The 25,203-nt window shown below is 36.5% G+C and overlaps 4 protein-coding genes across 4 annotated transcripts; 2 read left to right on the top strand and 2 right to left on the bottom strand.

Moving 5' to 3' along the window:
- Positions 1-1,376: 1,376 nt before the first annotated feature.
- CPR75 (cuticular protein RR-2 motif 75) lies at positions 1,377-2,135 on the top strand. The gene is given in 3 exon segments (NM_001173214.1): positions 1,377-1,403; positions 1,405-1,416; positions 1,547-2,135. Coding segments are annotated over 2 exon segments (522 nt in total). The 5' UTR covers positions 1,377-1,403; the 3' UTR covers positions 2,057-2,135.
- A 4,361-nt stretch (positions 2,136-6,496) lies between these two features.
- On the bottom strand, positions 6,497-15,951 carry LOC692852 (WD repeat domain 61). The gene is given in 7 exon segments (NM_001046697.1): positions 6,497-6,703; positions 7,906-8,074; positions 9,630-9,817; positions 13,077-13,312; positions 14,740-14,888; positions 15,545-15,633; positions 15,718-15,951. Coding segments are annotated over 7 exon segments (969 nt in total). The 5' UTR covers positions 15,736-15,951; the 3' UTR covers positions 6,497-6,583.
- Positions 15,952-16,778: 827 nt separating this feature from the next.
- LOC732907 (WD repeat domain 61) lies at positions 16,779-19,893 on the bottom strand. Its single transcript, NM_001046908.1, is given in 7 exon segments — positions 16,779-16,910; positions 16,989-17,160; positions 17,914-18,101; positions 18,317-18,552; positions 19,005-19,165; positions 19,547-19,671; positions 19,746-19,893. Coding segments are annotated over 7 exon segments (990 nt in total). The 5' UTR covers positions 19,764-19,893; the 3' UTR covers positions 16,779-16,820.
- A 2,081-nt stretch (positions 19,894-21,974) lies between these two features.
- LOC101740781 (pre-mRNA-splicing factor RBM22) lies at positions 21,975-25,187 on the top strand. The gene is made up of 8 exons (XM_004926688.4): positions 21,975-22,150; positions 22,225-22,322; positions 22,394-22,447; positions 22,519-23,009; positions 23,349-23,522; positions 24,029-24,171; positions 24,407-24,519; positions 24,907-25,187. Exons 2-8 carry the CDS (start codon positions 22,269-22,271, stop codon positions 25,105-25,107), a joined length of 1,230 nt encoding a protein of 409 aa, XP_004926745.1. The 5' UTR covers positions 21,975-22,150; positions 22,225-22,268; the 3' UTR covers positions 25,108-25,187.
- Positions 25,188-25,203: the final 16 nt, after the last annotated feature.

Raw genomic sequence — 25,203 nt, 5'->3', positions numbered from 1 at the left:
TCGTGGAGCTCCACATTCCTCACATACCACGGTACTCCGACGGCCATCCTGCAAAAACGGGACGGTATGATTTGAAGGGGTTTCAACTTAGTGCGTTAGGTATTTATAAGCAACGATAGTGGATCGCGAGAATCAGAAATGATGTGATTTGGGTGACGGCGACTGTTTACCTTTTGCTCCTCTGGATCAGCTATGTACGAGTAGTTGCTGGCAGTCACAATAAGAAGATACTTACGTATCGGTTCTAACACTAGGTATTCGTGAAGGTCTACGTTATTATTATTTCCCTTGTAGGCAGACGAGCATACGGCCCACCTGATGGTGAGTGGTTACTGTCGCCCATGGACTTCAGCACCGCTAGGGGCAAAGCCAAGCCGCTGCCTACCGTTTCTCACGTACTACGGTGCTCCAACAGCTATTCTCTAAAAACGGAATTGAATAACTTGTAGGGTGTTTATGCGAATGCGGGCTGCGTGATCGAACCCTACACTTGCTTATATATCTTATGACCGAACGTATGCAAGTTTTGTAGAGCCAGAGAAGACAATTTACTTCGTTTGTATTTTTTAATTGTTTATATGGGTGGATCAGCCCACGGCCCGCCTGGTGTTAAGTGGTTACCGGATCCCATAGACATCAACAACGTAAATGCCACCACCCACTTTGAGACATGAGTTCGAAGGTCTTAGTTTTTACAGCACAACGGCTGCCCCTTCAATCCGAAACGCACCACTGCTTCACGGCAGAAATAGGCAGGTTGGTGGTACTTACCCGTGCGGACTCACAAGACGTCCTACAACCGGTAATTAATGTTTCGATGACATTAAGTTAGTACGATTTAAGTGCTATCTCTAAATAACCGCCACTAAAAAACCGCAACATATATATACAATCACCCGAGTTTACTTAAACGACCTGTGCGCTTAGTGCGAGTTTTTTAACGTTCTCGATAGCGTAAAAGTTAGCTCATATTTGTAGGGAATGGGATCGTTTGCCTACGTTTGCCGCTAGGGGCGCTGTTCCAACTGCATACAAAATTGGGTTAACTTTTACGCTATCGAGAACGTTAAAAAACTCGCACTAAGCACACTAATCTAATTAAACCGAATTGATTGAACAGCTTTTCATCTTGATCGCGAATTAAGGCATTAATACTCATTTCCCCGGAGACGAGAAACTGGCAAAATAAATTACATGAGGTACATGAGTGTTTGCTAAAAGTTCTTGAATCTTGAAACACTACATTCCACTAGTGTGACCTTCCTCTTTCTCTAATTGTTTCAGTAATGAGTTCAATTGCCTCGGGCGAATTGTCGCGAGGCGAACGACCAATCATGTACATATAAAAACAGGTGTGGTTTCGAAAAACGATACAGTTGAATTACAACGACCAATCCAACAACAATGGCAGCTAAGGTACTTATCAGAATTAATTCATCAGAACCAAAATATTACTCGTCGAAGAAAAATATTTCAGATATATAATAAACTATTTCAGAACGTGTGTTGTATGTATTTTGATTAATGCATTTTAATTGTGTTCCAGTTTTTCGTCGTCCTCTCCCTGGCGGTGGCCGCTTCAGCTCTTCCAGTTCTGGAATATGCTGAGCACGAAGCCCCCGCACACTACGACTTCGAGTACTCCGTTCACGACCAACAAAGCGGAGACATCAAGCAACAGAAGGAGTCCCGCGCCGGAGACGCCGTCCAGGGCTTCTACTCGCTGGTGCAACCCGACGGTGTCCACCGCATCGTCGAGTACACCTCCGACAAAGTAAACGGATTTAACGCTAACGTCCGCTACGAGGGACACCCCGTCGCTCAGCCCGCCAAGATCGCGTACGCCGCTCCCGTCGCCAAGCTCGCCTACTCCGCCCCCGTGGCCTATGCCGCACCCGTAGCCAAGATCGCCTACAGTGCTCCTGTTGCCAAGATCGCCTACAGCGCACCCATCGCCAAGGTCGCATACGCCGCCCCAGTTGCCAAGATCGCCTACAACAGTGCTCCCTTAACCCAAGTTACCTTCTCTTCCCCTGCCATTTCCTACCACCACTAGACTGATCTAATAATATATAGTGCTATTTATTGATTAGATTAATTTCAGAAATAGTTTTCAATAAATTTTGTAAAACTTAAATTTTGTATTTAATTAAACTAGCTTTACGCCAGTAGCTTCGCTCAACCCACTGGAAGACATGGGCATAGCTGTTCTACATCAAAGCTGTTTCTCAATTTTAAATTTTTGTGTCAATCAGGTACATTACCGGTTCGCATGTGACAAGATTTGACACCAGCGTTATCCGTATAAGCTTACAACGAAAACAGTAATTTGACATAAAACAGTCATAGTTAAGACATTTCGTTCAAAATATTTACAAATTATCAACACAAATTTTCCTTGTTTATCGCTCTTTCTATTGGCGAAAACCTATCAAAATCGCCAAAAAAAACGGATAGACGCAGTCAAAATCTTTATTAAATACCATTTGGAGATACTTAAATAATTCATCAAAGCTTTATCTTCCGAAGACAGCAGTGCGACGAGTATCTTTTTTTACATTCTAGTAAGTTTTTACTGGTGGTAGGACCCATTGTGAGTCCGCACGGGTAGGTACCACCACCCCACCTATTTCTGCCGTGAAGCAGTAATGCGTTTCGGTTTGAAGAGTGGGGCAGTCGTTGTAACTATACTGAGACCTTAGAACTTATATCTCAAGCTGCGTGGCGCATTTACGTTATAGATGTCTATGGGCTCCAGTAACTACTTAACACCAGGTGGGCTGTGAGCTCGTCCACAAATCTAAGCAATAAAAAAGAATCATAAAAGAGAATCGAGCAACTAATAACAATACGATTAAACGACTACGAACTAAAAAAAAACAAATTTATACGAAACATGAACTGATTTATAAAGATGTTATAGAAACAGTGTTGTCGCGGCCCGATGGCAGTGTAGTGCGGTGCCGGGCGGGGTGTACCTAGCCGATGGACCGCACCTGAATTATTCATACAGCCGCATAGTGATTTCATCTCATTGAATGGCGCTGCCGGCGGCCGTGATTACGACACCGATACCTCCGATAGTCAGCGCCGCACACAATACGACATGCAGCACTACTAAATTGCCAAATATTATCTAGTGAAACGTGACGATTAAAACCTGGATACATGAAACTCGTTTTGAATTTTCACTAGATTTAAAACACATCAGTATATAATAAAAATAAAGTTTACTAGGGTAAAACTATAGCACAAATTGAGTTGCTCTTTAAAGAGAAACAACATTTAAAGCTATTGCTTCACCAGTTTTTATGTTTTTTTTATATTTTACAATTCAAAAATGTTTTTATATTTCATATGTTCTTTCTTCTAATGTTTGAATATTCCAAATTAACATTTATGTCAACTTAGGGTGGATTCGACCAAACTTAAATTTAAACTCGAGTAACTATACGAGGAATAACCTATTCCATGATTTTAATCTCGAGTAAATTCATAGTCGTTTTTCCACGTATACTTGCGCTAGGAATAACAATACGCGAATAGCAGAGTGAATGGTGAACAAAAATAAAATCCGGCAAATAAATGTTGTTGTTTAACGGCATAGTGTAAGAGCATACAAATCGTCAACTCGATTTTGCCGTATTTTAGTGTGAAAAAGTAGCTGTTGTGTAAGATATCCAGCTGTCAAACGTATTATTTTTATTTCTTGTTTGTTTGAGGGAATTGTCAAGTTTTGTCGTGTGGTTTTATCTTTTTTCGTTTAAACGTTGCATTCAGACTATTAATAATCATTTAGTGCATTGCGTTGACTTGAAATTAAAACAGAATAAATATTTATGAAATGACAGAAATCAGATGTTGGACTGACAGACGCCATTACTTTATTCTAGGAATAGCTCCGTTATTCCGTGCGAAACGGCGGTATAGTAACAATTCCCGAATAGGCCCACTATTCTTAGAATTGTAGTTGGTAAAACGTAAAATTGATTTACTCTCGATTAACTGACGAGTTATTCTAAGAATAAGATTTACTCTTGTTTGGTAGAATCGACCCTTAAGTGTATAATCTATGATGTCAACTGTATAACATATTAACCTCTTTATGTCATAAACTATATGGAGGTTACAAGTATTATAATGAATACACGCGCTGTAGTTTCTAGAGCATAGTATTGATCAAGAACTAGGTATTAAAGAAAAAACTTTTATAAACTAGACAAATAAATTGACAAATAGGTGTTATCATTTACAATGTTAACATTCGTGTGACATCAATGGGCAGTGCATACAATTTCTCAAATACGTTTTTCAAACGCAGTCATGCTTATCTATATATTAATACGTGAGCAAAAATTTTGTATCCCTTTTTACGAAAATTGCGCGGACGGAGGAGATGAAATATTCCACACTTATAGAGAATATAGAGAAGAAGTGCACAATGCTAATATTTTTTTAAAATAATGCATAAAAGATACATTAAATCAATAAAGAAAACATTACACACACTACCATGTATTTGACACACACAGACACATATCCTCTTTGTTTATTGTCAAACTTTTGCTATTGCTTAAAGTCTGTAGTCAAATTGAGAATAGGTTAGATATTGTTTATCTTTAATATTACGAGTACCTATTTGTCTATAGTGTAGTCTTGGCGAAATCTGTAACAATAGGGCCATAATATTATTGATACTTATAATTTCAATGAATTATAGTCGAATTTCGACAACTGCGGGACCACTAGTAAATACTAAAAATACACATAACCGTTACAAAGTCCATAAATAGATACGATATTAAGAATTACTTACTTACTTTATGAATGGTAATAGTAGGTAATGAACAACTTTATTTATCAAGGGAACTAATTAATCATAATATTATCCACTAATCGCATTTGATCTGTTGAAATCAAATTTAAAATGTATTCGGCAATATTTTAGTACAAATGTTGTTACGTTATAGACGGGCAGGTAAAAATGAGGAGATTGCTTTTTTCTGTTCAGAGCCGCGGCAAATTGAATTCAAAGTTGATTTCCCGGCGGACTCCCGACCGCATAATTCCACGCAAATTAAGCCGATACCGATTCAATCGCTACCGATGTAAATATTTTTGATAAATGCTTTCCTTTTATGCGAACGATCATTGAAAACATGAAGCCGTAGTGTTAGCAAACTAATTTATTAATTTAGCTTTATTCTTCTTCCATTATTAGATTGTTCTGTTTTTTTAACTGCTGATAAAATATTTTCAATTGAAGACTAAAACAGACGGACAATATGGCAGTTTTTTTTTTTTTATAACAACGAGAGGCAAACGAGCAAGACGGGTCACCTGATGGTAAGTGATTCACCACTGCCCACGGTCACCAGCGTTTACGCCAGTGCGTTGCCTACCCTTCAGGAAAGAATATGCTCTTTTCTTGAATAACCCAATGTCGCAGTTGATGGCGGGAAATTACCATAGATAATAAGACATTTAATTTAAAATTAGTATATACGAGTAATGATTAAGTATTTTGCTCCTCTGCAGAGTACACTAAACCGAATTTTTTTTTTGCAGGTTTTGTATTATAAATTATTACCGAAGTTTATAATAAATACTAGTGTGGCCCTTGCAACCCAGCTTATGAATGAAATAGGACGATTGTACTTACCTTTCTCACTTGAGAGTGTGGAGAGTATTAAACGGTAGGCAGCGGCTTGGCTCTGCCCCTGGCATTGCTGACGTCCATGAGCGACGGTAACCACTCACCATCAGGTGGGCCGTATGCTCGTCTGCCTATACGGCAATAAAAAAAAAAATTGCAATAGGCGCGGGACATGCATTTGAATTGTTTTTTTCGAGAATCTTCTTTACTGTTTCAATTATGTAAATCAAATATATAAAATGAAGCTATAGCCAGTATAAAATGAAGGCATAGGCCTTTAATCAACAGCTTTATAAATTATAACTTTATAAATTATTATTATTCTTGTTCAAAAACAAATATTAAATTAAATACATCTCAGCGTTTCCCGATGAGTGCACTGTGTACCAACAAAAAAGAAATCAGGTTAAAATAGAAGTTGGTAACAAGCCGGTGGGCGCAATCCGCTTATGCCGAAAATTAATCAACGGAGACCAGGCGATACGGCTTACTGTGTGGGACTATAAAACTATTTATACGATACGATACGACCTTTTTTTTACTGATGGCCAACCTTCTAAATACGGTACCTCAGTAATCAAAATACAAAAGTACCTCAGTAATCAAAATACGAAAAGTTTTTATTTTCATTTTTTTATATCGACGAACGTCGAACAAACTCAATCACGTAGTGTAGTCCATTCCTAATTCGAGTGTTTGTGGAGACCATTTGTGGAATAATATCTTTTTGATTTGAGAAATAGTCATTTAATTAATGAATTTTTCAAGCCTTTAAATTCCTACCTACTTTTTAATCACCCAATAGAAATGTAACCATGATTAATAAAACACATAGCTTTGATCACATAACTTTATTTGACATCACAACAACAAATCGATAAATCACTATTTTCTTATAAACTCAACATTTGGTTTGAAGCGGATTCCTTATTTTTTAACTTTTTTCGCAGACTTCGGTGGGATAGGGCATTCGTAAATATTTATACTTTTGTCTTTCGATACTGATACAAGTTTGGAACCGTCAGCGTTGAACTGAACACCGCAAACCTGAAAACAAGTTTGAGATTTACTATCTTTTACTATCTGTAAGCTGCGGCTTGGCTCTGCTCCTGGCATTGCTGAAGTCCATGGACGACGGTAACCACTTACCATCAGGTGGGCCATATACTCGTCTGCCTACAAGGGCAGAAATTTTTTTTTATCTTCCATACTAGCATAGGTAGCTATGTCTGGTGGGTGAGCTTACTGAGCTCAATCTGAGAGAATGTACACTGGCCCTAGCAAGAGCAGTTTTTTTTTCTACCTAAGCTGATAGCCTTGAGAGGCTATATCAGCGTCGCCTTAACTAGTAGGCGAGCTCACGGGGCTCAAACCTGATCACGTTGCTAACACGAACCCTAGCAAGAGCCGCGCTTCGCAGAATCTACCACCGGATCGGAAACGCGACCCACTGAGAAGATCCGGCCAGACACTCAGAGGGCTGTGTCTATGGATTAGTTCGCTCGTCGATTTCTTCATCGTAATCGAATGTAAATCTTACTATATTACACTTACATATATAATACTTGCAATATTTATGATTTAATGAACGTAAATACCAAGGCCACAGAATCTAAAATAAGTTAGTAATAAGTTCAGTTTACTATTCGCAAAATGTATCGTTTCGTTTTTATATTAAATCGATATCGATGTTTGGATGGTGTCCTAGAATATCACCACCCATCTCTTCCCGTAGGTGTCGCAAAACGTGACTTAAGTACCGTGTATACTACAACCGCGAGAAGCCGCAAAGCATCGCGTCGCATCGCCTATAGATAGTGTGCTTTAGTCTATATGATATGTAGGAAAGTGATTTATTAGAGGGTTTTTGTTATGCGATGCGATGCGAGGCAGCCCGCTTTAATGTGCGCGAACTTTAAGCAATTCACTGGGGAGGGGGCAGGAGCTTTTTCTGGACTGTATTATAAGCCTACACGGGTAAGTGTCACAAGCCTGCCTACTTCTGCTACGAAGCAATCTCGCTTACGACATTTTCAAAATAAGCTTGCATATTATATACAAGTTCCGAACAACGACATTTGGACCGTCGGTTTACCGAGTAATATCACCCGCCCGGTGGAAGATCTTCCCTCTGTCGTTCAACATCCCAAACTACAATTTCTACTACGCTCATTTCATTATAATTAAAACTAAAATAAGAACAGTATACGATTGAACGACGAAGGTTTGTTTATGGTGTAATTACTCACGATATGTGTGTGCTCTTCGAACGTGTGGAGTACACGGAACTCCTCAAGTAGGACGACGCGGATGCTGCCGTCCGCCGCCGAAGTCGCCATTCTCTGTCCATCGGGGGAGAAGCACACGGAGACCGCCCAGCATTTGTGGTCCAGCTTATTCTGCAGCGCTGCGCTTTCGCTGATTCACAACAATTTCGATATTACCTTTGTCATTGCTTCATTAACACTAAACATACCATAATGAGTCAATGGCCCATTTTGAACTTTTGCATTGAAAATCCACGTATCATCTTATTGCTTTTGCACATTTGACTTCATGCCTTTTCTTACCAATTTATCTACAGTTATTATACTTTTTTTTTGTTTGGTTACGTTTATTTTGAATAATACTTGTTGTATACCAGTTATCTACCTGCTATGGCAGAAATAGGTACGAGTGAGTGTTGGTATGATTAGTGTTAATACGCTTTTATTAGCTTCAGACGTATGTATGTTTGTATGTAACGGAATCTTTGAACATGATTTTGACCCCCTTCAAAACGTAGGATTAACTCGAAATTTTGTATACTTATTAAGGACCGATGACAATTCAATATATATATAATAATATATATATATATTGAAAAAATTGATATTCAACTAAAAAATTAAAAATAAATAATAGTTTCAAAAAACTAACAAAATTCGCTTTTATAGAAAATCCAACTAAAAAATAGAAAATAAATTTGAATTAAAAATAATGTAAGAAAAATTATTTTATTGAAAAAAAAGCATGAAGGGCATGGTATCAGTAGTTATAAATATTTTATGAACAGATATGAGTAGAAGGGTTATTTTGATAATATCCTGAAAAGCACCCCACGCTTTTTTACAATGAAATTATTTCTTCTTACATTATTTTTAGTTCAAATTTATTTTCTATTTTTAGTTGGATTTTCTATAAAAGCGTATTTTGTTAGTTTTTTTAGACTATTATTTATTTTATGTTTCATCCTCGCCCGCTTACGCTGAAATGGTCTCTCAAGACCATCAGCTTAGGGAGGAGGAAAAAAAAGTCTCATCACCATCGATTAACCCCTACTCTCCGCCGCAGAATTTAGGTGGCTTTCGTTTTTTTTTTATTGCTTAGATGGCGGACGAGCTCACAGCCCACCTGGGTGTTAAGTGATTACTGGATCCCATACACATCTACAACGTAAATGCGCCATCCACCTTGAGATATAGGTTCTAAGGTCTCAGTATAATTACAACGGCTGCCCCACCCTTCAAACCGAAACGCATTACTGCTTCACGGCAGAAATAGGCGGGGTGGTGGTACCTTCCAGTGCGAACTCACAAGAGGTCCTACCACCAGTAAATGAGAATTCAAATTTCCAATGCGACTCATGGCAAAATTCGCAAACATTATGAAAATATATGTAGGTATATTTATTTGTAACTAGCGGCCCTCTCCGGCTTCGCTCGGGTCTTAGCATAAAATTTAGGTAATTTTTTTACACCTCGGGTTACATTGTTGGAGTTTTAGTAGGGATCCCTAATTTTTGTTAAAAAATAATATAGGCTATGTCACTCGGGGATAGTGTAGCTTCCAAACAGTGAAAGAATTTTTCAAATCGGTTCAGTAGTTTCGGAGCCTATTCAATACAAACAAACAAACAAATCTTTCCTTTTTATAATATTAGTATAAAAGTATAGATTTTTATCAACGCTATTAAAACAATAAAATAGCTTACATATTGTAAACATTGACGTAGCCGTCGTTGGATGCCGATGCCAAGAGTTTGGTTTTGGGTGAGAACGCGAGGCTCCGGACGGCCTGCGCGTGGGCCTCTATCGTGTGCAGCATCTTCCCTTGGCTCACGTCGAACAAGTAAACCGAACCGCCTTCAGCGCCGCTCGCTATGTACCTACCATCGGGGCTCTGAAACGTTTCAAATCTAAATCTACTAATTGTAAATTTTTTAACGGATTTTATGACCTGGTAACTAAGACCTTTAGGCCAAGTCTTATTTTAATTTTAATGAAAACTGCACTATCACTATTTTATATACGAAAAATGATAATATCAAGTGAAATGAAATGAAGTTGATTAATATGAAACATGGCATGAAATGAAATGAGATGAGATAATATGGAATGAAATATAATCTCAGTAAAATGGTAGTTTTTTACGAAGACTTTTTCAGTGGACTTTTTAGAGGATCCCGAGAAGTTACGTTCAGGGGCTTTGTTTCATTTTCCCACATTTGTGCACTTTCACAGATACCAGTTAATAAGCCATGGTTATATTATTATACATTTAAACCTGAAGATACACTAAATAGACAAAATAAAACAAATCACACAACTTCAGTCCTCGCGTTCCCGCCAAAAAGTCCCCTACTAATTGAACTAAAAAAGCCGCACAGAGAAAGCCCTTGCAAATAACACAGATTAGGTCAAAATATGAAATAGCATTGTGACATTAGTGACACAGAATTTTATTCGGTTCTCGCGATTCGTAGACCCGATTAAAAATATTGTACCGTCAGTAAGAGTAACGCCGTCTATCGCCGAATAACCGAAACGAATATCAAAGGATATAGTAACATTTAGAAAGCTCGAGAAGTACAACGCCATCTATTACCAGATAGCGGAAACATGCATCGAAAATACTTGACTTGTGAGGAATGTTCTAGATAATGCTAGAGATGTCGTATCGATTATAAAAGCGTTGCAGAGATGGGATGCAGTCAGTTAGTAATCGGAACTAGTCGAAGCGAAATAGCGAATGGATCACTTGAAGCGAAGCGGAAGAAGTGAACTACGAGTTGAAAAGTGTTTTGTGAGTGTTCTAAGTGATAAGTAATACAGTTTAAATTTATACTTCGGTAAAATTTTTATTCATACCGAACCCCAGCGCGTGTGTAACACTATTTTACTGTTTAGTTTCCCGTTTAGTACATTTTAAATTTTCATTTTACTTTTCCGACGTTTCAAATTGAAATACGAGGGCGGCACTGAAAATTTCGGGAATTAACGAAGTGACACAACATTACTATTTAAAAATGTATTTATTGCTTTTCGAAGTATTCTCCGCGAAATTTGACACATTTTTCCATACGATGGAACCAATCATTGAAGTAACCATTCCATTCGGAAGTTGGGTTCTCCAAAATGGCCGTTTTGTAGGCGTCCACAGCTTCTTCAGGTGATGGAAATCTCTGTCCACGCAATTTATTCTTTATTTTAGGGAAATCATTAGGCCTTAGGTCGGGGCTGTACGGCGGATGGTCTAATAATTCTATGTTTTCTTGCTCTAAAAACTCTTTTGCTCTGTGCGCGGTATGAGAACTCGCATTGTCGTGATGGAGGATGATGCGGCGGTTGCAGTTCTCTTTACGGAGTTCAGAAACGACCTGTGGCAAACAAATGCTAGCATACCATTCTGCATTAACCGTTCTTTGTCCCTCAAGAGGAATAGTCGTAACATGGCCGGTTTTGGAGACAAACGTGGCCCCCATTTTTTTTGCAACACTCCGTGAACGAACAATTTTTGTTGTCTTTATCTCATTTTCGAACACCCAAACTCGTGACTGGTTTTTTGTTTCGGGTTCGTACGCATATATCCAGGATTCGTCACCTGATACAATGTTGTATACAGCATTTGAGGATCCTGCGTGGAATCTTTCGAGAGTTCTGACGCACCAAGTAACGCGAGCCGCTTTTTGCTCTTCACAGAGCGAATGCGGTATCCATCGGGAAAACAACTTTTTTACACCTAATTGTTCATGCAAGATTATTTGTATTTGACTCATGCCAATGTCTAAAGTTGCCTGAATTTCGCGGTATGTCACATGTCGATCTTCCTCAATCAGCTTACGCACAGCATCAACGTTTTCTTGGGTGACTGCAGTTTTTGGACGACCTTGACGGGGATCATCACTGAGCTTGACACGTCCACGTTGAAACTCAGCAAACCAGCGATAAATTGTGGTTTTGGATGGGGCTTCATCACCAAATGCAGAAATCATCCGGTCAACACACTGTTTTTGTGTTAAACCACTTCGAAAGTCATAATAAATCATCGCTCTTGAATTTTCTCGAGTCAATTCCATTTTCTCAACGACTAAACAAGTTTGACAAAACCTCGTGACAAGACCGAGAATCTTTTTTTAAATAAATAAATGGTATTCGATTTTTAAAACCAAGGAGTTTTCAATTAAAAAGATTTTAATATGACAGGAACAGTGGAAATATTTCATTCCCGATACTTTTAGTGCAGCCTAGTACTGTTTTTTATTTATTTTGCATCGATGGGTGGACGAGCTCACAGCCCACGTGGTGTTAAGTGGTTACCGGAGCCCATAGACATCTACAACGTAAATGCCCCCACCTACTTTGAGATATGAGTTCTTAGGTCTCAGTTTTTACAGTACAACGGCTACCTCACCCTTCAAACCGAAACGCATTACTGCTTCACGGCCGAAATAGACAGGATGGTGGTACGTATCCGTGCGGACTCACAAGAGGTCCTACCACCAGTAATTACGCAAATTATAATTTTTCGGGTTTGATTTTTATTACACGATGTTCTTCCTTCACCGTGGAAGTCAATCGTGAACAATTTTCGAAAGTAGTTTTAAATATGTCTACGAAATCGCGGAGCTCGGAAACCGAAGTAAATATGTACTAGGTATATACAGATCAAAGTAATATTAAAAAATTAACAAATTAAATGCTATCTCTTAAAATTTACAGCATGAATTTCGTTAACTTCGAATGATGTATTATGTATACCAAAGTTTTAGAGAAATTAAAATTAACAATGTTGGATCATTTAGGTAGATTGGAAGCTATAGTGAAATAAATGTGAAATATCGTGTAAAAATCAAATCCGCAAAATTATAAATTGTGTAATCACTGGTGGTAGGACATCTTGTCCGCACGGGTAGGTACCACCACCCTGCCTATTTCTGCCGTGAAGCAGTAATGCGTTTCGGTTTGAAGGGTGGGTAACTATACTGAGACCTTAGAACTTATCTCAAGGTAGGTGGCGCATTTACATTGTAGATGTCTATGGGCTCCAGTAACCACTTAACATCAGGTGGGCTGTGAGCTCGTCCACCCAAACTAAAAAAAAAATAATCGACTCGCTTCTCAGAGAACTCCTAATTTTATGGACGCCAAATATTACTCACCCAGGCAACAGACATAATAAACTTTCCCCTCGTATCTAGCACTTTATCCACAGTTCCATTGATTATTCCATACACAGTCACCTTTCCAGTGTGACCTCCAGTGGCTACTTGGCTACCATCAGGTGAGAACACAATCTTCCACATATCAGAACTGTCTGTTTGTATTTCTCGTATTTTTTGTCCATCTAAGAGATCCCATATGATAAGTGAGGAGTCCAGGGATGTGCTTGCGATTGCTAAAATGTAGGAGACAAGTAAGTATTAACTTTATAATTTTTCATCCTTAAATTAATTGCTTAGTTGACTAGCTGAATGACTGACGGGACATACATAGCTACACCAAGCGCTGTCTGTGACTAGTTCGTTGGACGAGCCCCAGTAAAGTTGTAGTTTACTTTTTATTGTATCACTGAAATAGTTACCCAGCAGTATTACTAATATTGTGTGCATTTTAGTTAAATATCTAATGAATTTAATTTTCAAGAGTTTATCTCTAGTTACGTCCAACTTAGTAAACAACTGACTGATAGGTTAAAAAGAAAAGTCTTATGTAGAATTATAGCAGATTATTATATAAATTATTTTACAAAACACACTAACAGCTTTGGCTGATAATGTGTTAATGTGTTGAATTTTCAAGTACGTTATTGAAAGAGTTTTAGGTTGGTGCCTTCTTGGAGCTTCTGGAAGCTTGTTCCAAGCAGTCACTACTTAAATAAGTAGGAACTAGGTTCTAAAATTCAATCATATAATTTTTTGAGGACTCATTCCAATGCTTTGCCCCTTTCCCATAATGAAACTGTTGGTATAGAATTTGAGCTGCATCCTTGAAAGTTGAAGTCATTGTACATATTGTTACTGGTGGTAGGACCTCTTGTGAGTCCTCACGGGTAGGCACCACCACCCTGCCTATTTCTGCCGTTCTATTCTAAAGCATTTCGTTTTGAAGGGTGGGGCAACCGTTGTGTCTATACTTGAGACCTTAGAACTTATATCTCAAGGTGGGTGACGCATTTAAGTTGTAGATGTCTATGGACTCCAGTAACCACTTAACACCAGGTGAGCTGTGAGCTCTAAGCAATAAAAAAAATCAAAACATAAATAGTATAGAAAAATTGTAATGAATGCTAATGCTCTCTGACTAATGGGAGATTAGATTTATGCAGCAGCTGGGCTGTGGCTGGTGTTGCGTGGCATCTATGAGACGTGGTAGCCGCTCATCATTTAGTGGGCCATGTGCCTAAAAAGTCCAAGGCCTAAATTTTAATAGACAGTGAAAATTACATGGTAATTGCTTTTTGCTACAATTAAATTATGTTTTCACTGTGATATCAATATCTATTTATAAGCTCCATAGGAATTAATTTCATTAAAAATGTAAATTAATTAAGTATTTATAAACTGTTAAATGTCAGCTAACATGAGTATGTTTTGCAAAATGTTTTTATTATATGCAACCCCTAGTCTTCAGTGGTTGCCAGAGCCAATAGACATCAGTGAGTGCAACATTCATCTTGAAATATCTTATCAAAGCCTCAATTGTACAATGGTTAACCTACACCGTAGCCTAACGCGTACCTCATTTACACCTGAATGTAGGTGGAACCTATCAATCTCAATTGCACCCTAATCAAAGTAAATATAATAAAAAAAAACAACTTACTTTCTCCATCAGGACTAACAGCAACTGATACAACAGGCATTTCATGTCCTTCGAGGGTGTGTAATAGCTCTAGTTTATTATTCTCATATGACCAAACTTTTACTAAATTATCTAAGCCTCCTGTTACTATGTAATCCTTTGATGGACCTCTAGAATGAAAGAAAACTGCAATTGATAAATCTTCATAGAGAATTATAGACAATAGGCAATGTCACATAGCTTCCAGTTTCACAGATTTTTTAAAATATTACCTACCCACCTACTCAGACCTGAGGTATTAATAAAATATGTAATAATAGTCTAAAAGCTGTATGAAAGTATTCAGATTACAAGAACAGTTTTGGATTACAGAAGTAATTATTGACTCTGATGTGAGAGTAACTGAATTGAGTAATCAGTCAGTAAAAGTTCTTCAGTTCAGTAAATTCAACATCCTCGAGTAAGCTTTCACTGATAAAAAAAGAAAGCAGGTATGAGCATAAATAAGAGATATAAAGAAACAAATGTATTTTTATAATTTGTGAATTATTAACTTTTAAAAACAATTTTCAGCTACTTGATAATACCCAAAGAAGTGTAATAATTTGGAATATTATAAAAAAAATAGCAAACTGTAAAGAAGTAGCTCACAGAAATGTATTGCTGCACTGTTTTCTGAAAAAACTATTTATTCAGCAATCCTTGTAGTCGTCTATTTCTAATTCGACAATTAGAATATTACAATAGAGGATATGAAAAAGAGTCATGTCTTTACTTTCAAAAATAAAAATAATTATGGTAAATTAATAAATATATCTTTGAATACTTAGAGTCTGTTGAATGGTTAATATTTGCCCATGCGCATCCATATATCAGATCTTCGTGAGCATTCTCCTTTTTTAACAATATTGAATGCTGAAAAAGAAAATGTATTCAGTTCATAATGAAATTTGCACATTTAAATACCTTAGAGCATTTAAACACCTGGAAAGAACTTACTATTGTATTTGACGGCATTTTTAGATATGTTTAAATAGCTCGTAATGAAGCTATTGGTAAATTATTGTCGGCAACAAATAAAATTAGGTAGTTCACACAGAGAATTTATACGTTTAACATATTTATTTGTGAAGGAATTTTAGACCAATAAATTTTAACGATCTTGAGAGCCACAAATTGCAACAATAATGTAATCAATAAATATGAATTTCAGTTTAAATAATCCAATTCCCAACATAAATACAAGTTTTTTTTTTAATGCCAGCTGTCAAAACAAAGTCTGACATTTTCGGAGTTTTGTTTGATTTGTCTGTTGAACAGCCAAAGAAAATCTCGCCCATATGATGTAATTTTTCAAAAATACAGTTTATAAGGCTGAAATAATGTTTATGCAAGAAGAAAAAGATGAAATGGACCGGAATGAATTAAAATGCTATTGGAAATGAAATTAAATGAAGTGCAATAACAAAACAGCGTAGGAGTTAGGGAAGATGAAAAACCTTTCGGTAAATGGTGCGAATCTACTGAGCGTTTTTCGCACTTGCCACGATCTTATTTTATTTTCCCATGCTTGTACACTTCTACAGATACTAAATGACTAACGTATTACCATTAGCACATGTTTCAACTTGAAGAAATATTAAATTATCCAATTTTTTTTTTGGCGGGAACGCTGTCAATCTTTGCAAATAACTACTTTTAAGTGGGAACGTAAGGTGTACGTTCCCACTTAAAAGTTCCACTAATGTCATTATGGAGATGCTATTTTAAACTGAAGAACGTATCGTTGATTTTGCCTACTCGGACAGGTAGAGAAAATATAGTGATGAATCAAATTGAATTTATATAATTTCTACAAGAATATTATGGCATAGACTAAGAATAAGGTGGCATGAGAATTCATGATTCAGACTGCTTACTAGATAGACATGATTAAATAACTTTTACAGCAATCAATCTCTATTCATATCTCCGTCATTGTTTTCTTAAAATTTTCTATCAACACTACGTTTACTAAAATAATATTGATTCAGGATATAAAGGAAGTATAAATAGGTCAATTGCTTAATAATAATTTATTACGCATTACTTAAAAATAACATCTATAGAGGACAATCATAAATGTTCACACACTTATCTTCAGATACTGATATGATTTTATTACTTTCAGCATTAAATTTCACTCCCCAAACCTGAAAAATAATAAATGTATACTTAATTTATTTAAACATTGTGTAATTACATTCAATTTTACCTTGTTATTAACTAACCTGATCATTATGTTCTTTGAACGTATGTTGGCATTGCATGCTATCTAAGTCCCACACACGCACCGTTCGATCTGCACTACCCGATACAAAACGCTTTCCATCTGGAGAGAATGCTACTGACAGCACCCAAGATGCATGGCCAGATAATGTACCTGCTAAATTAGCATGTACTCTGTAATTAAAAAAACACTTTAAAAATAGGTTTTTACTTGTATAATGTTTTCGTTAATAAAATTTAAGATTTAAGGATGGTAGTTCTTTATCTCTCACTGCCATATAAATTAATGGGTATTTTCAAAAATGTAATTCTTTCTCTGTAAATAGCTTTTTTTTGCCTACCTATTGCTAGTTATGCTTGCTTCGTCGACCGTATAGGCGATAGCCTTACAGATTTTACTAACATCTGCCCTAGCAAAGATAGTGCATCCCTGAATCTACCACTAGATCGGAATCGCAACCATTGGAGGAGATCCAGAAAGAAACTCACTGAGCTGAGTTTGTGGATCAAATTGCACGACGAGCCCTTCATCGCATCAGGCTTGAAATGCCCAAAAGCACAGATAGCAGATTGGGAGGGTCCAAGATTATGTGTTTAGGGCGACAGCGACTGTTCATCTGGTCTAATTGGTATTCCCGATTGGGTCTATGGTTTGCGGCTACCATGATAAGAGGGTTATCGTGTCGCGCCACTTTTTCGACGAATCATAAATAGAAACTAATTTCTATTTATGATTCGTCGAAAAAGGATGGGTGAACTTCTAACACACTGCGGATGGAATTGCTGACAAATAATGCACATGCTTAATTCTATAGGTTCATGTAGGCCTGTTTAGCCTTAGATAAGAAAAAAAAGCGATAGAGATGGAGTTCTTGTTTTGGAAACCAATACTAAAGTGTGAGTAAAAAAATATTAAAATACACATACACATCATAAAGTTTCATATGACCATCATCCGAGCCAGTCAATAAAAGCTGTGAATCTGGAGAGAAACATAAACTTCTAATAGACATTGCATGTCCTTCAAGGGTATGTACTAATTTTCCTTGAGCCACATCAAAGATATTGATAATTCCATCTAAGGCTCCGCTGGCAATGTATTTCCCATCAGGGCTCTAAAAAGCAGAAATTTAAAATTATTAAATTCTCTTAAATTAATTAATTAAATTGCTTAGAGGCATTCAATACCTAATAGACCATCTACTCATTTACATACATACATTACAGTACAACTGTGCTGTTGTATTCTTTATTCCGTATACTGATAATAAGTGAAGACTCACTGGGGCAAGTTGGTAGTTTATTTAAATAATTTATTAAAATTACTTACGTAAGCCACACTAAGAGTGAATTTCCCCCTGGTGTCCAATACTTGCTCCTGTTTACCACTTTCAACTCCAAAAATGAGTATTTTCCCTGCATTGCTTCCAGAAATAACATGTTTTCCATCTGGTGAAAAGTCTAAAGTCCAAACGTCGGTGAGTCCAGTTTCAAACATTTTTAGTTTTTCACCCGAGATCAAATTCCATAGTATCAATGATGAATCCTGTGAGCTGCTTGCTAAGGCTAAAATTACATTTAGCTTATGTACAAAAGTTAAAGAGTTATTGCTCAATGAGTATTTTTTGTAGTGTACCAATTAAAATTCAACACAAGTTGGGTTAATTTTGATGATGTTAATTATTGATTTATTTCATAGACTATATGAGTCGTCTATTATCAAAGGTGGCAATCTGTGCATTTGGACAAAAAAAATTTATTGATATGTCAATACAGATTGATTTGAATATAATCATCTCCTTTAAAGAATACGGTTCAAAACCTGCATTAAATAAAGGTTAATAGTTAACCTGTTATTTATCTAAGATGTTGTTCCGAAGAGTTTTGTGACTGTCAATGGAATACAAAGTCAATAATTCGTTTTTCTGATTTACCAATCATTGTCCAAAAGTCAGATTGCCGGCTTTGATAATAGTGGACTCATATTACCAAATTGTCTTGATAGATCTGACACATACTTTTCCCATCGGGGCTAACCGCAACTGAAATCACTCCTAAAGAATGTCCTTCGAGCTGGTGCTTAATTTCTAGTTTCCCGTTATCTAATTGCCACACTTTTATGTAGTCATCCAAGCCACCGGTTATAATGTAATTTTCTGCGGATTCCTTCTGAGAGTCCCTGTAATATTAAAATGTTAATTTTAGAATCTTATGAATTTCTGTTCACGTATTTATTAACTTTTTTAATACAATTACAATCAAAATATTATCATGATATTGCTTGAATATCAAGGTTTCAATTTATCAAGCAATTATAATTCATTCATAACACTACAATAAGTTAATATTAAAACTGTTTTCTTTTCATGTTACATTATGTTTAGGTTTCATAGGTTGTATTTAGTACTTTAGGCCAGGTTAGTATAATTAATATTCTATTACAGTATAAGTTCATATGATGCTTACCACTTTAAGATCTTTTTAAATTACTAAATTATATTTATTTTAAAGTTTATTTCTGAAGCTTTTATTAGTGGCATATGGAATTAGGATTACTTACTGTAATTCCTCTGCGTTTTCTGTATCATTTTCGCCTTCTTTCGGTTTCTCGGGTTCTATCCTACTCCAAGTACAACACCAAATTGCATCCTCGTGTGCATTTTCTTTTTTCAATTGTAAATAATACTGAAAAAAGGTTTGACTTAAAATCGGAACCGGTGTTTAATTACTGAAGAATTATGTACACATTTAAATTATACCAGAGTTGTAATGGACATGATTACTAGAAGCCCGAAGCGCGATCTTAAAACCTTTAGTTTCCTAATTAAAACAAATAGTGTACATTATTTCGGAATTTTCGAATTTTACAATTTTTTGAGCAACTTTTCATAGGTACCAATTAGGGATGTAACGCGTTTGAAGAAAACCGGAAAAACCGGTTTTATAGATAAATAAATTATTTAAGAATATCGGTTTTTAAAAACACGTTACATTCACAATTCACACCACTGCTAGCAGATCAAATATACAAACTACCGTGCTGCTAAATAAAAAATGCCGTGTTTGAGATTCAAATTACCGTGCATTACATTTAAAAACTACAGTACAGTTTGAAAAAAATACAATAGTATTAAATCAAAACTAAAAAGCTTTTTATTATTGGATAATATAAGATCATTAAGCTTATATAAAATATGCTCACCCTATTAATTGTATGAAGAAAACTCTTCATTTGCATGTAAATTTGTTTTATTTAATGATTATTTAGCCTTTATGGAAAAAACCTAAAAATACCTTAAAAAACCGGTTTTTTGAGAAACAAATCAGTAATAAACCTGAGCCAGAAATTGTAATTTTTAGTTTAATTTCTTGAATCAATGAGGCAAAAGAAACATGATTCATATGCATGTACGTGTGACATATATCTTGAAAGGTGGACAATTTTGCAATACTTGACGTGATAGACATTACTTATCTTTTCCGTAAGATTGGGAATATTTACTGATGCCAACCCAGACCCTACAGGAAGTCAATCAGACCCTCCAGGTTTCCGATCCTGACCAGTGATCTTAGAATCCTTAAGTATTTTACCCGCTAGCTTACAAATCTATTACACTTCAGTATGATACCGTTGCCCTCTGAGAAAACGCTTGTATCCACTGTCCATGATACTGGTGGTACGATGATTTGTTAGTCCGCACGGGTAGGTACCACCTTACTTATTTCTGCCGTGAAGCAGTAATGCGTTTTAGTTTGAAGGGTGGAACAGCCATTGCACTGTAAAAACTAAGATGTCTCGAAGTGGGTGATGGCATTTACGTTATAGATGTCTATGAGCTTCGGTAACCACTTAACACCGGGTAGGCCGTTGGCTCGTCAAAAAAAAACTTTGTATCCATCCGTGAAGATGGTTTGGTATTAGGTTCAAATTTGTCTCCTCAAGCAATAATTCTACTAATACTTTTCTAATTAATTTCTCATGTGCCCTCTCTCAGTAGTACATTTATTCGTTATGGGATTTTAGTTATAAAATTTCATCGTAAGATTTAAGTAATAGATCAATAACTATCCAGAATTAAGTATTCTATTTTTTTTATTGCATAGTTGGGTGGACGAGCTCACAGCAAACCTGGTGTTACCTGTTACTGGAGCCCATAGACATCTACGACGTAAATGCGCCACCCACCTGAGATATCAGCTCTAAGGTTTCAAGTATAGGGCTGCCCCCACCCTTCAAATCGCATTACTGCTTCACGGCAGAAATAGGCAGGGCGATGGTACCTACCCATAAGGACTCACAAGAGGTCCTACCACCAGTAATCATAATAAGACCTGAAGGTGATTATTCGAAATGTAATGAAAATTAATAGAAAGTAGTAAAAACAGAAGTTAAACACAGAAAGAACTCAAAACTCAAACAACCTGAGAAACATTGCTAATTCTACACTGTTTCACTGTTTCTGCTCAGCTCACCATAACATAACCTAGTACGGTTAAGTACCAAGAGTCTTTCTATTTCGCTATGAAGTTTTTTATTTATTTAAAAAGTGGAAAAAGAATGGAAACATCGACCTGGTGTTCCAACGCCGGCAGTGACGGCCATTTGACTTATAAAGCTGAAAACTGGAAATTGATATAGCATTTTATAGCTTCGTTGACTTGTTGAACAATTTTAGTCAAATTACGTAAGTGTTGTAGTAGTAGCAAATTAACGATATTAGTGATCTGAGGAAATGGCTCTTAGTAGCACCGCTCTTTTGATATTTTTTAATTCCTATGAAATTTGCATTTCCTGCAGAGAATTCCCCTTTTACTGAAAGATTATTTGAATTGATTTCCTTTGAAGTCCAAGTAGTTCAACTACTTTAGTCATAGAGTTTCTTAATTCTACATAGAATAGGCTTGGCTTTACTTTCCATTGCAAAAGAACTGTATGCTCTTGATTTCTTTGTCTGTTTAAGCGAAAAAAATCAATAATCTCTATGTTCATCCCAGTGTCGACTGTCGACGGTTCAGTGCCATAGATTATACACTTTCAGTGCTGTTCGTTCAGAGTGAAAATCTGTCATTACAAAATGAATGTTCAATGACGTACCTTGGTAACTAAATACTTTTGTGATTTAGTTGCATGTAGAAATGGGAAAGAAGTGTTTTGTTTGATAGGGTAATTTAAACTAAATTACATTTCAACTTTACAATACAAATTACATTTCAATTCAACAATTATTTTTGTCACAGTTAAGCTGCGTTGAATCTAAAATAATATCAAGAAAGGACACGCCATGGCTACATCGAAGTCAACAAACACATACAATCGTCAGAATTGGGAAGACGCCGTGAGTATATTGTTGAAGCTTATCAATTATCATTATCTCATTGTGGTAGTAACCATGTTATATTTTTGCAGGATTTTCCAATATTGTGCCAAACATGTCTTGGAGATAACCCTTACATTAGAATGGTATGTATTGTGGTTTCCGATAACATTATTTCGACAACTTTGATTGTTTTTTTTCATTTAACTATTTTCAGACTAAAGAAAAATACGGTAAAGAATGTAAAATATGCTCAAGACCTTTCACAGTGTTTCGATGGTGTCCCGGAGCAAGAATGCGTTTCAAGAAAACAGAAATATGTCAGACCTGTTCGAAACTGAAAAATGTTTGTCAAACATGTTTATTGGATTTGGAATATGGTCTGCCAATCCAAGTGAGAGATGCTGCATTAAAAGTTCAGGATGACCTACCTCGAAACGAAGTAAACAAGGAATATTACATACAAAACTTGGAGAGTCAGCTGTCTAACTCTGATCCAACACAGCCAACCAATTCTCTAAAATCTAAAGGATCGTCCGATTTGTTGGTGCGGTTAGCTAGAACAGCTCCATATTATAAGAGGAATAGACCGCACGTGTGCTCGTTTTGGGTCAAAGGAGAATGTAGACGAGGGGAAGAATGTCCGTATCGTCACGAGAAGCCAACAGATCCTGATGATCCACTAGCTGATCAGAACATTAAAGACAGGTTAGTCACATAAGTTTTCTGTACATCTGCTTAGTGAAAATAAAAATAAACACGTCTTTGTAAAGTGGAATTTTAGTAAATTGCATTACAAAAAGTCTTTCGATTTAAGGTATTCATAGATTTTGATCAATTATTCATTTGAGTTCCAAAAATGAACCAAATCCTGACTAAAGATTGCGAATTAATGAGGCTTAAGTTATTGAAACTCCATTGTAATAATAGTATGTGAAATAACAGCAATATCATAGTTGTTATTGAATATCTCTTGATATTTTACAGTAAATAGCTGTTAGTGTTTCTAAAAAAAAAGTTGAAGGTTTCATAATTTTTTATTCACAGGTATTATGGTGTAAATGATCCAGTAGCTGAGAAGCTTATGCGTCGTGCTGCTGCAATGCCTGCTCTACCTCCACCTGAAGACAAAACTGTTACTACCTTGTATGTTGGTAATCTTCCTGATAATGTCACTGAGGACGAGCTTAGAGGCCACTTTTACCAATATGGTGAAATTAGGTAAGTTTGACAAGTTAACACAACAAATAACAATGCTCTGGAAACAAACAGTTCATAGAAATAAACTCATAATTGTGTCTGGTGATATACACTGCATATATCTTAATTATGTTTTAATAATCTAAATATTTTTTTATTTAAATTATGCAGCTAATGTAAAGTATTCTCATATGTTCAGAGTTGACTAACTAATATTTAATTTAAGGATTATGTACCAAGTAAACCATAGTACATCCCTAGTATTATGGTTTTTAAAATAAGACCGATATCTGATTGGTGGTTATCTTAAGTTGCTACAACCATTTTTCTCATCAGTTCACAGTAGTATTCCCTTGTATTTTTTTATTATCTATTAATGTAATTGAGATTTTGATCATCATCACAAGGCTGATGAAATTAATGGTGTGATGTTGTCATTAGAAATGTGTGTATCATTAGAAAACAAATCACTATTCTAGACTTGTTTGATAAAATTAGCACTATGTTAGAAGTTATTGAATTTTCAGATGTTTGACTCTTGTACCTCGAGCCCAGTGTGCCTTTGTGCAATATACTTCAAGAAATGCTGCAGAACATGCTGCAGAAAAGACTTTCAATCGTCTTGTTATTTTTGGCAAGAGACTGACAATCAAATGGGGTAAATCGCAAGGTAACAAAACATTATTATTGCATTGTGCAAGTTTCTAAGAGAGTACCTGGTAACTACAAAATGTTAGAATACACTACATTTATGAAAAAGTATTCAATATGTTTTTTGCAAGTTATTTTCTGAAATGAGGTTTGTACTCAAACTAGTATAATTTAAAGACCTCAATCTGTAATATGATAGTAAAAGTTTATATTTCGTAATATTTATGAGTGTGTAATGTTGTTGTATATAACAGGACGACAAGGACTTACTGAGAAGAATGATGGTGTACCCATGTTGGAACCAGTTCCTGGATTGCCTGGGACGTTGCCACCACCCCCTGCATATTTACATCCATTCCCGCCACAAGTTAGTGTAAAAATGTTTTAAATTCTATGTAAAATATTTTACTTTTCTTCAAAGGATACTGAACAAAGCCTACTTTACTGGTGGTACTTAGCTTTACTGGTGGTAGGACCTCTTGTGAGTCCGCGCGTGTAGGTACCACCGCCCTGCCTATTTCTGCCGTGAAGCAGTAATGCGTTTCAGTCTGAAGGGTAGGGCAGCCATTGTAACTATACTGAGATCTTAGAACTTATATCTCAAGGTGGGTGGCGCATTTACGTTATAGATGTCTATGGACTCCAGTAACCACTTAACACCAGGTGGGCTGTGAGCTCGTTCACCCATCTAAGCAATAAAAATAAACAAAACTTAGAGACCGTATTTGTAATATTTTGTAAATTCTGTGTTCAGATGCCACCACCCCCGAACCGTCCGAACGATTTCTTCAACTTGCACCACTATGGTGGTCCGGGCTGGGGACCGTGGGGTCCGCCTGGCATGGCGCCGCCCCCGCCTCCGGCTCCGCTCCCGGCCCCGCTCCGCCTGCACTACCCTAGCCAGGACCCCGCGCGTCTCGGGGCCCACGCACACACCAACGCGCCGCAAATTTAGCAGTTGCTAATAGAATTCATAGTCATGAACTTTAAATTATGACGATGCTTGTTAAACGTGAATAAATCCAATAACTATGATTTGTGCATTGTTTGT

This window comes from Bombyx mori, chromosome 21 (assembly GCF_030269925.1).
Source record: "Bombyx mori chromosome 21, ASM3026992v2".
NCBI lineage: Eukaryota > Metazoa > Arthropoda > Insecta > Lepidoptera > Bombycidae > Bombyx > Bombyx mori.
Note: the sequence above shows the minus strand (reverse complement) of the source record. Positions and strands in the feature narration are given on the sequence as shown.